Genomic DNA, 16,801 nt, shown 5'->3' with positions numbered 1-16,801 from the left:
TTCAGGGTCTATGGCTAAAAGTATTGGCAGCAGAGGGTGAGCAGGACAGCCTGGCATTGTGCATTGTTGTAAAGGAAATAAATATGGCAGCCTTTATGTCTCTCACCTTAGGTTCCCTTTAAGCTCTACTCAGGGCCGGTTCTAGTACCAATGGGGCCCCAGGGTGAAATTGACCCATGATAAAGTGATAGACTTTATTGTACACGCAGGTTTACTGGTGCAGTTTCTTGTTCTCATGATTTCCTTAAATTTCCTCTCTCTATAAACAAGATGACATCTTAAAGGGACTCCGAGCTCTACTTAAAAAGTAAAATAGTACTCACCGGGGGCTTTCTTTAGTCCAGCGCTGGTCGGGAGGTCCCACGACGGCGTCCTGGCTCCTCTCCTAGGCCCCGCTCCGGAATGGCTGGACGGCGGCAGCCCGGGCGACACTCGGCTGAATGTCGGGCTCCTTCTTCCGCGTATGATGCGGCTGACGTCACACGCCGGCCGCCTCGCGTCATCACGGCGGCCGGCGTGGTTGTACGGCGCATGCGCGCTTTAATCGTGCATGCGGCGTTCAGCCACGCCGGCCGCTGTGATGACGCGAGGCGGCCGGCGTGTGACGTCAGCCGCGTCATACGCGGAAGAAGGAGCCCGACACTCAGCCGAGTGTCGCCCTAGGAGAGGAGCCAGGACGCCGTCGTGGGACCTCCCGACCAGCGCTGGACTAAAGAAAGCCCCCGGTGAGTACTATTTTACTTTTGAAATAGAGCTCAGAGTCCCTTTAAGGTTTTTTGTTGTTTTTTTTTTTGCTGCCCCTATAAAATTACTGGATATGGTATACAGTACACAGTTATATTTTACTTTCCACGTTAGTTCTCTGCTACTACAGGTTTGGCTTTCACTGATTTACAGTATATCCTTCTTTTTCCATACCTCTCCTCTATCCCATTCCCCTTTGCCTAATATTCCTCTACTTCCTTCCTGCCCCCTTTTTCTTCCTTACCTCGTCAATCATCTTTTCCTTTACTTTTCCCACTAAATAGGTGCAATCTCTCATATAATAATTTAACCAAGCAATATTATGGTGGATAGTCATGGTTAAAGTGTACGCGAGATGGATAGAAAAAAAATATAGATACCTGGGGCTTCCTCCAGCCCCCTCCAGGCTAGTCAGTCCTTCACAGTCCTCCTTTGCTGCCTAGATCCTCCGGTAGATGCCCTGTTATCTTCGCCAGTCAGGGCAGTCCAGCTGCACACACTCCCCCATCGTGCTCCCTTGGCTGGGAGTGGCTTGGACTGGTTGCAACTTCCTGGCGATGAGAGGGCCCCGGGCACATGGGGCCATGCATGCGCAGTACGACCTGACTGGTGAAGATAACAGGGCATCTACTGAAGGATATATGCAGCAGAAGAACAGCAAGCGGCAGGAGGAAGCCCCAGGTACCATTTTTTTTCTATATTTTCATCTCAGGTTTACCTTACATGTTCATTTGGTGTTTTTGAACTACATACTTTTTAGCTCTAATGATTGGTATTTAAAATGTTTACATTTTGAACCCTTTTTAGTTGTTACACTGGAATGCTATACTACTGAACCAGCACCACAAAGGATAGGAAGCTCAGGCCTGAACAATTCAAACTTTGTGCGCATCCTGTGTGTACTGACTGATGGGAATTTAAGCTTCAGGAATCAAATCTCAGCTGTTGTGAAACATTCCTTCTTTCACCTAAGGAATATTGCAAGCATTAAATACCTCATACCTCCAGTGGATCTTCCCACCCTATTTCATGCCTGCATCACATGAATGCTGGACTACCACAATGTTTGCAATACAGGCCTTCCAAACAAAGACCTGCACTGCCTGCAATTTGTACAGAATGCAGCTACAAGGCTGTTAACTAGCCAACCCCGCCTTTGCCACATAACGCCAAACCTTCACTCACTCCACTGGCTAACGATAAAATGGAAAATTCTGTTTAAAGAGAACCAGAGATGAAGCGCCCTCTTGTATTTTACCTTATAAATCAGTAGGAACATGACAGTAAACACCTAATCTGCTCTTTGTTTCATTGTTCTCTGTTTAATCTGACTGTTATCACCTCTGATAAGAATCCCCGACTGAGCACTCAGTCTAGCTTTGCTACGGAAAGATTATAGCTGAGTCTGTCTTCTCTGGTGTCTTTTCAAGCCCAAGCCTGCCCCCTTGTGGCTCTGCTATAATGACTCAGCTATAATTATTCCCTGCAAAGCCAGATTGAATACTCAGTCCGGGATTCTTATCACAGCTGATAACAGACACTTTTAGCAGTGAGGATGAAACCGAGAGCATGGTAAGTGTTTTCTCTAATGTTCTTACTGATATATATGGTAAAATACACAAGGGTGCTTCTTCTCTGGTTCCCTTTAAGATTGGCTTATTGACATTCAAATCCTTGCACAATCTGGGCCCTGGATACCTGAAAGACTTGTTGCAACTGCATCACAACCCCCACAATCTTAGATCAAAAGTGAGTCCACCTCAAAACCTTTGGAGTCATGCTGCCTCTACACTTTGAAACTCCCTGCCACACCCAATCAGTACAGCTCCATCCCTTGAAGCATTCAAGTCCAAGCAGAAAAACCATTTCTTTAGTCTGGCATTTATGAACACCTGACTATTTCCTCTGTAGCACAGCCCAGCCCACACCCTTGTCTTGATCTGGGGGCCTCCAATTAACAGGAATCAAACTCTTAGCTGCAATTAGTAATTAGGCAACCCCAATTTCTTATACTTAGAAACAGACATAGGGGAATTATGCAAAAGCACTTCCAAAGGGTCATTCCCAACTTGATGAACAACCACCCTGTTAATATACAAAAGCACATTCTCCCAACATGTCTTTAACTGGGGACACTCCCAAAAAAGATGCATCAGTGTACCCCTATTACCACACCTCCTCCAGCACTTAATTGCCCATCTCAGGAAATATCAAAGTGACCTTAACCGGAGTCCTATGCCATCTAGATAATACTTTAAAACCACACATGGAACAAAAACAAGGATTTTGAAAGTGAATTCACCAGCTGTACACACTGATTATGGGTAAGTAAGTCTCAGGAAGCAATGAAAGAAGAGGATCTGCACAACTGTTAGTCAAGCAGCATATTTTAGAAGGGATCAAAGATGGCTGGCTCTATATTTCTCTCAGTACAGGATACCTTTAAGCTAATCTTTCATGTTTTCATCACTACCACTATCATTGAATTCATGGGTAGGATCACCACGATATCCCCACAGACGTAATAGTTGAGTGATGACAGGTTCCATGCGAGATGAAGATGGGACAGATTGGATATACGTGATTAGTGCTTTACTACTGGTAACAATATCCTTAAGCTGTATACACAAATCTTCTATTTCAACAGCTCCATAAATGACGATATCAACAACGGACCTTCCATACTCTATTACACTTGTTTTGTTCTGTGGTTTAGGAACTTCATACCACCCTGTATGCATTGCTACAAGCTGCCCATGATCATTGAAAACTGGGGAGCCAGAAGACCCTTCACGAAGGCACGTATTATAGTTCAGTAGTCTGGGGTTTTCCATGCTGAAAAAGTTATATCTTGATAATATGCTGACAAATGATGAGTAGCCAGCACATCCTTCTGCACCCTCATTGAAATTGATCACAGAACATTTTGTATCCACCTGTTTGTGCTGATCACCTGGATGGCCCATGATGCTCACTGCGCCATGAGCTGGAGGAACAGCTACATATTTTAACAAGCCTTCTGGACAGCCAGGATGCGGAAAACCATCTAGCCTTAAAAAAGCATAATCAAAGCCCTCATATTGTGATTTATAAGAAATAATTTCAAAAGAGAAACCTGGTTGTAGAGTTTGTAAATTCTGACCCTTCTGGTCGTAGTTAAATATAATCTTACGATTTTTATCGTAATAAACATGAGCTTTATCTAGAAAGGGCGCCACCACATGGTGATTGGTGAGACACAGCAACCCAGTTAGAAGGAAACAAGTTCCCAAAGGAATGATCTCATCGCCTTCTCTAACCACAACCCAGCCGACATTGTCCACATGCTTTGCAAGCAGTTTGAGGGTACTCCCTGCTAGGGGGTTTTCTTTAACACTGTTACAGAAATTTCCCCTCAATATATGCCAGGCTTTACAAAGGCCCCCTTTAGACTTTACATATTCTTTAAATATATTTCTAAGATTTTTAGCTGTTTTTCTCATAGCTTCATTCATGTTACAGTCAGGTACTAAAGCACTTAGGTCATTATTGAGGGAATTACTGGAGCAAGCCAAATTAGATATGAAAGCTTCTTGTAAATTTTTTGAGTTTTTGATCTCTACTTTTGGGGGAACAATTACAGTGTAGGTGTCTTCTGGCAGCTGGTACAGTTTTGTGTGACTCTCAAAGGTTTCCCCTTTAGTTCCCTGAAGTTTGAATGAATCAAAATGTTTAAATCTTTTGTCTTTGTCGAGAGCATCTGCAATGGTTCCATGTTTAGGGCCATAGACAGCCAATGGTATGCCATCTTTGCTTGATTCGTTGTAATGTAATATTACCCTGGGATGTCCACCTGAGGTTTCTCCTTTTTTGCACACTTTAATAAAACGACCCTCAGTATCACTCACGTAAGGTGGTGTCACTGGTGGTTTATTTCTAATATATTTCTGCCTCAGTTCAAGTTCTTCTTCTTTCCCCAAAGCACCACATGGTGCAGATGGGTTAACCTGGGCACGCATTCTATTGGCAAAGATAGTGAGATAATGGGTCCCTTTATAAATCTTCGTAAATTCTTCAGATGTCTTCAGAGCATCAATAATCATTGTGTGCGGATGAGCACTGACTGAAATCAGTCCCTCCTTTGAGTGGGTGGTCCATCTATAGCGTACAGATACACTGTCCAACGGTGGTACCTCCTCCTTGAAGACTTTACACTCAATGGTTGGTTCCTGCGGGAACAAAAAGTGTAGTTTGCTATTATTTTTTTGCATACTTTACCAAGACATTCATAGTCACCACCTTATTTTTCCATCCTCCGCAGGCAAATTCCGTTTCCACTAAAATGAACGGCTGCATCTCTTTATTGGAACTATGTGGGTAGTGTGCAAGCAGCTGGATGCATTTTAGAATTCTGTGAGAAGGTCTCAAGAGTCCATAAATATATAGTCAAATGTGAACTTTCCTAGCAAAATGTTACTTCTTCTGACTGAGCTTTGGTACTGATCTACTACACTGATTCATGACTTGCCTTACTGACCTTACTTACTTATTATTATTTATCTATTTATTTATTATTGCCTTAATTACTGATTTGTTTAGAAATTGGAAAATATGGTCTTTCGCTGTGAGGGGATAGGATTTTCCACTGTGCTGGCTTCAGGTCTCGGTAGAGTCTCAGTTATCCGGCACAGTCAGGGATTGGCTGATGCCAGTTAAGTGTGCTTTCTGGTTGCTTGAGACTCCATGTTAAAAACAGGCTGAACTTACATAGGACTATACCCCGCTTTATATACATACCATAAATTCGGTATTAAATATTACCACTTAAGCCTATCTGGACGAATATTCTCGTCCAGATAGGCTGCGCGCGCTCCCGCCGCCGGCCGTTAGCCCAGCGATCAATGAATGGGATTATAGATCCCATTCATTGATCGAAGCCCCTCGCAGAAAAACCTTATCAGAGGCTGCGGTTTTTCTGCGTTACAAAAAGTTTCCTGTCCTCCTAATGCTTCCTAGAAGCGTACGATCCCGCTTCCAGGACTTTCTGACTGTAATAGCAAAACTACATCCACATCTATTTTGTATTAAATACATTTTTTACATTTAAAATTAGCTGTTTACCTCCCACATCAAAAATTACTCAAACAAAATTTGTAATAAAAAAAATTAAAATTTAAAAAAAAAACATAAATAGTTACCTAAAGGTCTGAACTTTTTAAATATGCATGTCAAAGGAGTATATTAATATATTTTTTTAAATGATGGGCTTGTAAATAGTGATGGACGCAAATTGAAAAAATGCACCTTTATTTCCAAATAAAATATCGGCGCCACAAATTGTGATAGGGACATAATTTAAATGGTGTAATAACCGGGACAAATGGGCAAATCAAATACATGGGTTTTAATTGCGGTAGCATGTATTACTTTCAATTTATCACCCAAAGAAAGCCTAATTGGTAGTGGAAAAAACAAGATATAGATCAATTTATTGTGATGAGTAGTGATAAAGTTATTGGCAAATCAATGGTAGGTGAAAGTTGTTCAGATGCAAAAAATAAACAACCCCGTGGGCTTAAGTGGTTAAAATACAATAACTAAAAGCATATTAACCTTGGGGGAGGCATCAAACCCAGTGTCTTAGCACTGCAGAACCTACGAAAAGCCTACAAAGTTGGCCTTCACCATTGTGAGTAATGCCAGCAATTTGTTCTGGTTGGTTGAGACTTCCGGTTAATTGAGTTCTGGATAACTGGGACTCTGCTGTATGTTACCAAATAGATAAAGTAGGTGCACAAAGTCCTAGGTCGAAGCGGCTAAAAAGGGATGCCAGAGGTGCCCTGTTAAAAAAACAATTTATAGATGCTAATCGTTAAAAGTCACGATTAGTCACTAAAAACTGTAATATGGGTGCCGGTTTTAGCTCTTTATAACCGTTATTTACCATTTATAGCCCCTAATTATGGCTTTTAACATTGCTGCCCATGGTAATGAAAATATTGGGTGTTAGTGTTAGGAGGCAGGGTCTTCAGTGCTAGGTGTGTGTGGGAGCCTTAGGTGTTAAAGTTAGGCACCACCAGGGATGGCGGGTTAAAGTTAGACACTACCAAGGAGGGGGGAGGGAATGGTTAGGAACCACCAGGGAGGTCTTAGAGTTGAGCATTGGTAGAGGGAGGGTTCTTTGTGAGAGTAGGGTTAGGTTAGGTCATAGTAATATATTGGTAATCTTTACTGACATTTGATATCATAATTAAAGAAAACCTGAACTGAAAATAAAAAGTCAAAATAACCACACACGGGTCATACTTACCTCCAGTGTAGTCTACTCCTCAATCTCTTTCTCCTCTCCTGCGTCCCATTTGTCCACTGCGATCACTGGAATTCTCCGTCCTCCATTTTAAAAATGCTCATTACCCCATATACAGCTTCCTGGTCAGCACACTGTTAAACTGTAAAATTACCCACTTGAGCCTTCTGGAAACCTGGACATTACCTTGCACATTCAGTTGTAACTGACAGCTGCTGATATATAACTGACAGCAACTGGTAAATTTCAGTTCTGACAAAATATTGTCAGAATATTGTCATATTGGAAGGGAGGATCACTGTAAGAAGAAAATGGTGAGCTTGTGAGAGGAACTGATGGTGAGGTAAGTAAGTAATATTCATTTGCAGGTACATCATGTGTTTATTTTAGATAATTGTGCTCGCTTCAGGTTCCCTGTAAATAGTAGAATATCTGTAATTTTACCGATATTTGACTAGCAGCTATCTCAGGTGTTTTTTTTACATGTATGCGTCCTTTCTAGGTACATCGAGTCTGTTCACTTAAACATTTTAGAACAATCATACACTGTATTAACAGGTTTACATAACTACTTTATAACTGATAAATTCACCCTTAGAACAGGCATGCCAGTGTAATGTTTTTTGTGAGAGCACAGGTGACCCTGTTAGTACTTAGCACTGTTAGCCACATTCAGCCAATTTAAGACGTTAAAGGGAAGGTCCAAGCAAAATAAAAAAAATGAGTTTCACTTACCTGGGGCTTCTTCCAGCCCCATGCAGCCATCCTGTGCCCTCATAGTCACTCACTGCTGCTCCAGTCCCCCGCTGGCAGCTTGCTGACCTCGGAGGTTGGCGAGCCGCATTGCGTACATTTTTACGCATTCCCGCTAGTGCAGGAACATTAACACATACATTTTTACGCGTTAGTGGTGCAACGCGTAAAAATTAACGCATTGAACCAGTAACGCGTAAAAATGTATGTGTTAATGTTCCTGCACTAGCGGGAATGCGTAAAAATGTATGCAATGCGGCCCGCCGACCTCCGAGGTCGGCAAGCTGCCAGCGGGGGACTGGAGCAGCAGTGAGTGACTACGAGGGCACAGGATGGCTGCATGTGGCTGGTGGAAGCATAACTAGCTGGCGGCGGGGGACTGGAGCAGCAGTGAGTGACTACGAGGGCACAGGATGGCTGCATGTGGCTGGTAGAAGCAGAACTAGCTGCCAGCGGGGGACTGGAGCAGCAGTGAGTGACTACGAGGGCACAGGATGGCTGCATGGGGCTGGTAGAAACAGAACTAGCTGGCAGCGGGGGACTGGAGCAGCAGTGAGTGACTACGAGGGCACAGGATGGCTGCATGGGGCTGGTAGAAACAGAACTAGCTGGCAGCGGGGGACTGGAGCAGCAGTGAGTGACTACGAGGGCACAGGATGGCTGCATGTGGCTGGTAGAAGCAGAACTAGCTGGCGGTGGGGGACTGGAGCAGCAGTGAGTGACTACGAGGGCACAGGATGGCTGCCTGGGGCTGGTAGAAGCCCCAGGTAAGTGAAACTCTTTTTATTTTGCTTGGACCTTCCACGAGGAAGGTTGCAAATTTCAACCTTTTCACGAGGTTGCAAATTGTTTTAGGACTCAAAAACTGTGCATTGCTTTTTATTTTTGGACATGGTGAAGACTGGTTGTCTTTTTTTTTTTCTTAACTGTGCCTCTGTTTTACTTGTTGTGCCATCACCTAAGACAGGAAGTGAAGAGAATACCTTCAGTAAGCACATCAACAGCAAAACTATACAGCTTTCAGGTGTTTCACTCACTATTTTTCACTTCTGCAACTGAATGCTGCTGTATGACATCCACATGTCTCATCCAGGACCCACAGGACCACAATTCCCCTCCAGGACCCCAGAAACACAACAAACAGTGGGCCTCATGTATCACCCAGTCTTTCCCCTTGGAGTATGGGGGCTATAGTGTCCTCCTCCTACTCTTGCCATCCCCCTTGCAGAGTACAGCGGAGCTGTGTAGAAATATGTGCCTGCTCCTGTTCTATCGGGTCTCCAGTTCCTCCCATCAGCCACTTGCTCTGCTGCACGCCCAGCTCCCAATGCATGTCATGTAATCGGGAGCCAGGGGAAGGCAGCATAGAGCAAGTGGCTGCCAGAAGGAAAAGGAGATCTGGTGCAACAAGAGCAGGTAAATAATTTTACACAGCTCTGCTGCACTTAGCACTTTGCAAGAATGAAGGGAGATAGAGGTGTGGACCAACATAACCCTTGTGCCCCCTCACCTCAGTCATACACAGGCAGTGATGTATACTCAGAAAATCTATCTTCTGAGCATGACTTTGCCCTCGGGTACTCTTTTTTGGAGAGGTAAAGGAGGAGGAGCTGTGGCAAGAAGACAATTACCACCTTCACATGCGATGATGAACACATGGAGAACAAACTGACGTGTCCAACAGTGAAACTGAGCAGGTATACCCTCAATAAACACAACATGTATTATCTAAGGGACGCTACTTTTTTTGTACCCGCCACAAGGGGGGACACTGCATCCTAAAAAGGCTTCCCTCATCCACCTCCACAGACCCGTTCCAGCACTGGGACCTAGGGCCGGATTTGTTCTTTCCAGCGCCCTAGGTCGGCTGTCAACAACCGCCCAAACCCCCCCCCCCCCCCCATTCTGTCCAACGCTGACTAGTGATCACTGGTTTGAATGGGTTCTCCTCTGCTTTGCTGCTTTGCTCCTGTTCAACAAAGAAGCAGTGCATGCTCTGTCCACTCCGTGTAATTTTGCACTCCAGCCTGGATGCACAGCAGCCGATTGTGTTCTGGGCTTGCATACTTCAGTAATTACACTTGTGTATGAGCAGCACTTGTCAAATACGCATACCCATAACACTCCCAGCCTCGGCTGCTGAGCACATCCGTACAGGAGCACAAAATTACAAGATGCCCGAGTGGCCAGAGCATGCACTGCTTCTCTGTCTTCTGTGCGACTGGCTGCAGTCGGAGCCACAAACAGGTGACAGTGCAGCACAATAGAGAGAATCCCATCCAAAACAGAGAACAGGTAAGTGGAAGCATCCCAAACTATAAACGCTGGCATACATGTAGTGTAATGCCATTTTTCTGACAGATTTACTGCCAGATGGATTATTTCCATCATGTCTGATCTGATTTCCGATCAATTTTTCAATCAATTTTCCATTCACTTCTATGAAAAAAAAATCGTTCAGAAAATTCATTGGAAAGCAGATCGTACATGTTGGAAATAGTTGATTTGACAGTAAATCTTTAAGAAAATTGCATTGTGTGTACCTAGCATAAGCTCAAGTGTACTTTACACAGTGACAATTTTGCACTTAGGGCAAGTTACACCATACAATAAAATGATCTGATTTTACGGCAATTCGATAAAAACGATCGTATCTCCCAAAAAAATCGAAAGCTTTTTTTTCATTCGACTGAAAAATCCGATCGGATTGCCCGTTTTCTTCGATTTTTATCGATCCGGAATGCCAGATATTTTTCTTCAATCTTTCTAAAGATTGTATGGTGTGTGTTAGATTGTCAATTTATTAATATACACACCCTATCAATTTTGTCAGAGTTTCCAATCATTTTTTTCATAATTGCGGAAAAATTTAACACAGGTGTGTGGTACATTGGTCATATTTTTGAAATGTTACAATCAGTCAGAAAAATTTATTGCAATTCTTAAATTGAACAGATATTTAAAAAACTGTATGGTGTGTGGCCACCTTAAAGAGACTCCGTAACAAAAATTTCATCCGGTTTTCTTCCATCCTACAAGTTCCAAAAGCTATTCTAATGTGTTCTGGCTTACTGCAGCACTTTCTACTATCACCATCTCTGTAATAAATCAACTTATCTCTCTCTTGTCAGACTTGTCAGCCTGTGTCTGGAAGGCTGCCAAGTTCTTCAGTGTTGTGGTTCTGTGATGCATCTCCCCCCTCCAGGCCCCTCTCTGCACACTGCCTGTGTGTTATTTAGATTAGTGCAGCTTCTCTCTGCTCTATTATCTTTTACAAGCTGGATAAATCCTCCTCTGAGCTGGCTGGGCTTTCACATACTGAAGAATTACATACAGGCAGAGCTGTCTGCACTCTGCAGGAAGAAACAGCCTGACACTTCAGTGGAAGATAGCTGCAGGGGGAAAGAAACACACAAATGATCTCTTGAGATTAAAAAGGAAGGCTGTATACAGCCTGCTTGTGTATGGATGTATTTTCTATGTGTGGACATACTGTACATCAACCTACTTCCTGTTTTGGTGGCCATTTTGTTTGTTTATAAACAAACTTTTTAAAACTGTTTTTAACCACTTTTAATGCGGCGGGGAGCAGCGAAATTGTGACAGAGGGTAATAGGAGATGTCCCCTAACGCACTGGTATGTTTACTTTTGTGCGATTTTAACAATACAGATTCTCTTTAAGACAGATCTTAAAATCAGTCATCAGGAAGTTTTTATAACAGAATGATACTACGGTATGTATTGGCTAACCAAAAGTAAAACAGTGAGCCTTTGACTAATAAGCAGTATTTAGACTTTGTTCCTGTATACAAGAGGTTAGAGAAAACAGCTATATATACAGTTAGCAGGAGATGCATAGATTGTTTTGTAAATATAAATAAATGTAACACAGTTGTCATTCTGTTTCAAAACATCCTGCTTTGACTGATGGCTAACATAATCAGTACAAGGCTTTGCTGCTACTAAAAAAAAGTCAGGAAAGAGTTAAACTGTAGCACAAAGAATGTTGGTGTCATCCCCTAGGAAAAAAAACAAACAAAGACCTCAGAACTGTTTAATTTATGGTTTAACAGCTCTAACCAGTAATAAACAGCAGTCAGGGGGAGCGGAGAGCTGATAATTCCTGTCCCATGAATGCGTGCATAAAGAAACTAATCTGAACTAAAAAATTCTGCTACTTGAGCCCATATATTTTTCTTCTCACAGCAGCTTGTATGCCCCCACTCATCATACAGAGGACAGGATCATCAGGTGACAGTAGATGCTGACTGTCATTACACACACTGTGCACAAGTGAGAGAGATGCAGAGATCTCTGGAATTCAGGCAGACGAGAGCAAAACAGGAGAGATGATTTACTTTGACATGTGACCTCTTATCTCTAAAAGTCCTGCACCCTGCTTTCAATTGCCCTAGGCCATGGCCTTTGTGGCATTCCCAGAAATCCGGCCCTGCTGGGACCCCCCAAAAAGAGTTTGTCAATCTACAAGCACTGACCCTCTCAGCTGTCTTCTGAAAAAAATGTGCCAGATTCAGTGGCGTCCCTACCATGGGGCGGCCAGGAGCGCTCCGCTCCGGGTGTCAGCTCCAGGGGGGGTGTCATCAAGGCCTCCCCAGAAGCCTTGATGACACAGGAGGGGAAGCAGCGCTGAAGGAGGGGTGGCAGCGTCGGCGGGGAGGGGGGAAATACCCCCCCCACATCTCCCTCACCTGGGTCCCTTCCTTCGGTGCTTCCCCTCCACGGGCGCCGGCAACGGGCACTGACAGGGCGGCTGATAGCCGCCCTCAGTTTACCCGAGCAGGGCTACGGGAAGATGGCCGCCGAAGCCCGCACTGGAGACAAAAATAGACGGCAAGATGGCCGCCGACGCCATCTTGCTGTCTATTTTTGTCTCCAGTGTGGGCTTCGGCGGCCATCTTCCCGTAGCCCTGCACTGATGACGCAGCAGGAGACGGCGCGGGACATTCAAGAGGAGCTGCGGAGGCTGCCTGGGACTCGGAAGAGAGGTTTCATCTGCAGGTAAGGTTTTTTTCTTTTACAGGTGCACCGGCCCGGCCACCCACCGCTGCTGCCCACCTACCCACCACTGCTGCCCACCACCTACCCACCACTGCTGCCCACCTACCCACCAGGCTACCCACCACTGCTGCCCACCTACCCACCACTGCTGCCCACCTACCCACCGCTGCTGCCCACCTACTCACCACTGCTGCCCACCACCTACCCACCACTGCTGCCCGCCTACCCACCAGGCTACCCACCACTACTGCCCACCTACCCACCACTGCTGCCCACTTACCCACCGCTGCTGCCCACCTACCACCACTGCTGCCCACCTACCACCACTGCTGCCCACCTACCCACCACTGCTGCCCACCTACCCACCAGGCTACCCACCACTGCTGCCCACCTACCCACCAGGCTACCCACCACTGCTGCCCACCTACCCACCACTGCTGCCCACCTACCCACCGCTGCTGCCCACCACCTACCCACCACTGCTGCCCGCCTACCCACCAGGCTACCCACCACTACTGCCCACCTACCCACCACTGCTGCCCACCTACCCACCGCTGCTGCCCACCTACCACCACTGCTGCCCACCTACCCACCAGGCTACCCACCACTGCTGCCCACCTACCCACCACTGCTGCCCACCTACCTACCGCTGCTGCCCACCTACCCACCAGGCTACCCAGCAGGCTACCCACCGCTGCTGCCCACCTGCCCACCGCTGCTGCCCACCTACCCACCACTGCTAGCAGGCTACCCACCACTGCTGCCCACCTACCCACCGCTGCTGCCCATCTACCCACCGCTGCTGCCCATCTACCCACCGCTGCTGCCCACCTACCCACCGCTGCTGCCCACCTACCCACCACTGCTGCCCACCTACCCAGCAGGCTACCCACCACTGCTGCCCACCTACCCACCACTGCTGCCCACCTACCCACCACTGCTGCCCACCTACCCACCAGGCTACCCAGCAGGCTGCCCACCTACCCACCACTGCTGCCCACCTACCCACCAGGCTACCCAGCAGGCTGCCCACCTACCCACCACTGCTGCCTACCTACCCACCAGGCTACCCAGCAGGCTACCCACCGCTGCTGCCCACCTACCCACCGCTGCTGCCCACCTACCCACCGCTGCTGCCCACCTACCCACCGCTGCTGCCCACCTACCCACCACTGCTGCCCACCTACCCACCAGGCTACCCACCACTGCTGCCCACCTACCCACCACTGCTGCCCACCTACCCACTAGGCTACCCACCACTGCTGCCCACCTACCCACCGCTGCTGCCCACCTACCCACCGCTGCTGCCCACCTACCCACCACTGCTGCCCACCTACCCACCGCTGCTGCCCACCTACCCACCAGGCTACCCACCACTGCTGCCCACCTACCCACCACTGCTGCCCACCTACCCACCAGGCTACCCAGCAGGCTGCCCACCTACCCACCAGGCTACCCACCACTGCTGCCCACCTACCCACCACTGCTGCCCACCTACCCACCACTGCTACCCAGCAGGCTGCCCACCTACCCACCAGGCTACCCAGCAGGCTGCCCACCTACCCACCACTGCTGCCCACCTACCCACCACTGCTACCCAGCAGGCTGCCCACCTACCCACCAGGCTACCCAGCAGGCTGGCCACCTACCCACCACTGCTGCCCCCCTACCCACCATGCTACCCACCTACCCACCACTGCTGCCCACCTACCCACCAGGCTACCCACCACTGCTGCCCCCCTACCCACCACTGCTACCCAGCAGGCTGCCCACCTACCCACTAGGCAATCAGGCTGCTCACCCTTCACCACCTACCCACCAGGCTATCAGCTTGCCAACACTCAAATCTGCTACCGATATTGTGTATTTTGTGGTCAGATCTGCTACCGACATTGTGTGTTTTGTGGTCAGTTTAACTACCGTCATTCTGTATTTTGTGGTCAGTTTAACTACCGTCGTGTATTTTGTGGTCAGTTTAACTACCGTCATTGTGTATTTTGTGGTCAGTTTAACTACTGATATTGTGTATTTTGTGGTGAAATCTGGTGCTGACATTGTGTATGTTCTGGTCAAATCTACCGCAAGATTGAATGATTTTTTTCTGGTCAAATCTGCCGACATGATTGAATGTATTTTCTTGTGAAATCTGCTCACATAACGTGTAATGTCTGGTGAAATGTTCTCGCATTACGTGTATTTTATGTTGAAAGCTTCTGACATTTTGTGTATTTTCTGGAGAAAAGCTGCGCAATGATGTGAATTTTCTGGAGAAAGGTTGACTAAAACTTGGGTGCACTTTTAAATTAGCTCCGCCCCATCCGGTCATAGCCACGCCCATTTTTTCGCCAGGTGGTGTACCGTGGGGGGGGGGGGGTGTCTTTCAATACCTAGCACCGGGTGTCAAATGCCCTAGGTACGCCACTGGCCAGATTGAGTCCACACTACTGTGCAGGAGCAGATGGTTCGTCTGCACCTGCGCAGTTGCAAGGACCCAATCAGGCTCGGCTGTTTCCACCAAGAAACCATCCTTCCACCAAGAAGGATGGTGCTAGGGCATGCGCACAGGGAGGCCAGTCTTCTGGGTACCAGCCAGTGGCGTAGGAATCACCATAGCAGCCATAGCAGTTGCTATGGGGCCCAAAGCCACAAGGAGGACTGCTAATGCTGCCTATTTCTGCTTTTTTTATTGTTTTATTCATGGGCCCATGAGCCTGGCCATGATCTCCAGTACCTCCCTCCCATCCTTCCCCCGAACATTGCAGAGTGGCAGGCAGGTGAGATCGGACAATTTTTTCCTAACACGGGAGTGTGACACTGAATTTTACGATGGAGCCCAGTGATTTCTAGCTACGACCCTGATCCTATTGCTGGAACGGGTTGAAATACGAGGACAGGGGTAGGCTCTTAAGGATCCAGAGGCTTCCCTCTCCTAAGGTAAGTGTCAGATTTCTTTCTTTGAAAAAGTCACAGGTCTACTTTAAGTTGAAGAACACTCAAATTTCTGGGCAAAGTGAAAGAGAGGTCAGAAATTAAGATGGAGTTAGAAAAAAGACAATGTATTTACCTGTTGTATGTTTTCATTTTCCTGCTGAAGGTCCAAAGGACCTTGTAAGACCCGTAGGTCTTGGGTATTAATTGTCATGACAGCCTTGGCTCTATTAACTTTATGTTAGACCCACTGAAGGATTGTGTGTGTGTGTGTGGGGGGGGGGGCTAATAAAGAGGCACATCTGTCTATCTATACAGGGGGTCTAATGAAGAGGCACATCTGGCTATCTATACGGTGGGGAGGAATAAAGTTGCACATCTCACTATCTATACTGAGGGCTAATACTGAGGCACATCTGGTTATCTATTCTGGGGCACATCTGGCTATCCATATGGGGGGGGGGGGGCTAATACTGGGGCTGGGCACATCTGGCTATCAATATGGACTGGGGGGGCTAGTTCTTTTTTTTTTTTGCAAGACCCAGGCTTTTGCTTTTTTAAATACCTGTAGTCAGAAAAGGGCCCTTAGGGGAAACTTACCTCGGGAGGGGGAAGCCTCTGGACCCTAAAGAGGCTTCCCTCATCAACCACCGAATCCCAATTCCAGCACTTAGACCCCCGAAAAAGAGCTTGTCAATGTATAAGTACCAACCTGCTTGGCTTTTTTCAGAGAAAGCCAGGCCGGATCTGGTCCGTGCTACTGTGCAAACCGTAGGTGTAGAAGCATGACCCGATCGAGCTCGGCTACTTCTGCCAGAGCCCAAGCGGGAAGGTGCAAATGCACGCGTGCAAGGAGGTAAATTTTCTGGGTCCCAGAACTGGAATGGGCTGACATATGAGGACAGGGAAGGCTCTTTAGGATCCAGAGGCTTTCCTTACTTGAGGTTAGTATTCAATTTCTTCCTTTTAATCGCCCATACTCACGGGCTACAATTGTCGCCGCAACATGCGGCGCGCGCGTGTTGCAGCGACAGGTCGCCCGTGAGTATGCGGCGTTGCACGGGCACGCA

The 16,801-nt window shown here is 46.9% G+C and overlaps 1 protein-coding gene across 3 annotated transcripts in view; it reads right to left on the bottom strand.

The window, feature by feature from the left end:
- Positions 1–2,382: 2,382 nt before the first annotated feature.
- Positions 2,383–16,801, bottom strand: part of LOC137561739 (serine protease FAM111A-like) — an 85,105-nt gene continuing 70,686 nt past the window's right edge. For 2 of the 3 annotated variants that reach the window (XM_068273082.1, XM_068273083.1), the window contains exon 7: positions 2,383–4,952. In XM_068273082.1, the coding sequence (XP_068129183.1) occupies positions 3,192–4,952 (1,761 nt within the window). In that variant the 3' untranslated portion in view covers positions 2,383–3,191. The remainder of the gene's footprint in view (positions 4,953–16,801) is intronic. The other variant, XM_068273084.1, reaches the window with a different exon arrangement.

This window comes from Hyperolius riggenbachi, chromosome 3 (genome assembly GCF_040937935.1).
Source record: "Hyperolius riggenbachi isolate aHypRig1 chromosome 3, aHypRig1.pri, whole genome shotgun sequence".
NCBI lineage: Eukaryota > Metazoa > Chordata > Amphibia > Anura > Hyperoliidae > Hyperolius > Hyperolius riggenbachi.
This window is presented reverse-complemented; position numbering and strand designations above follow the sequence as displayed.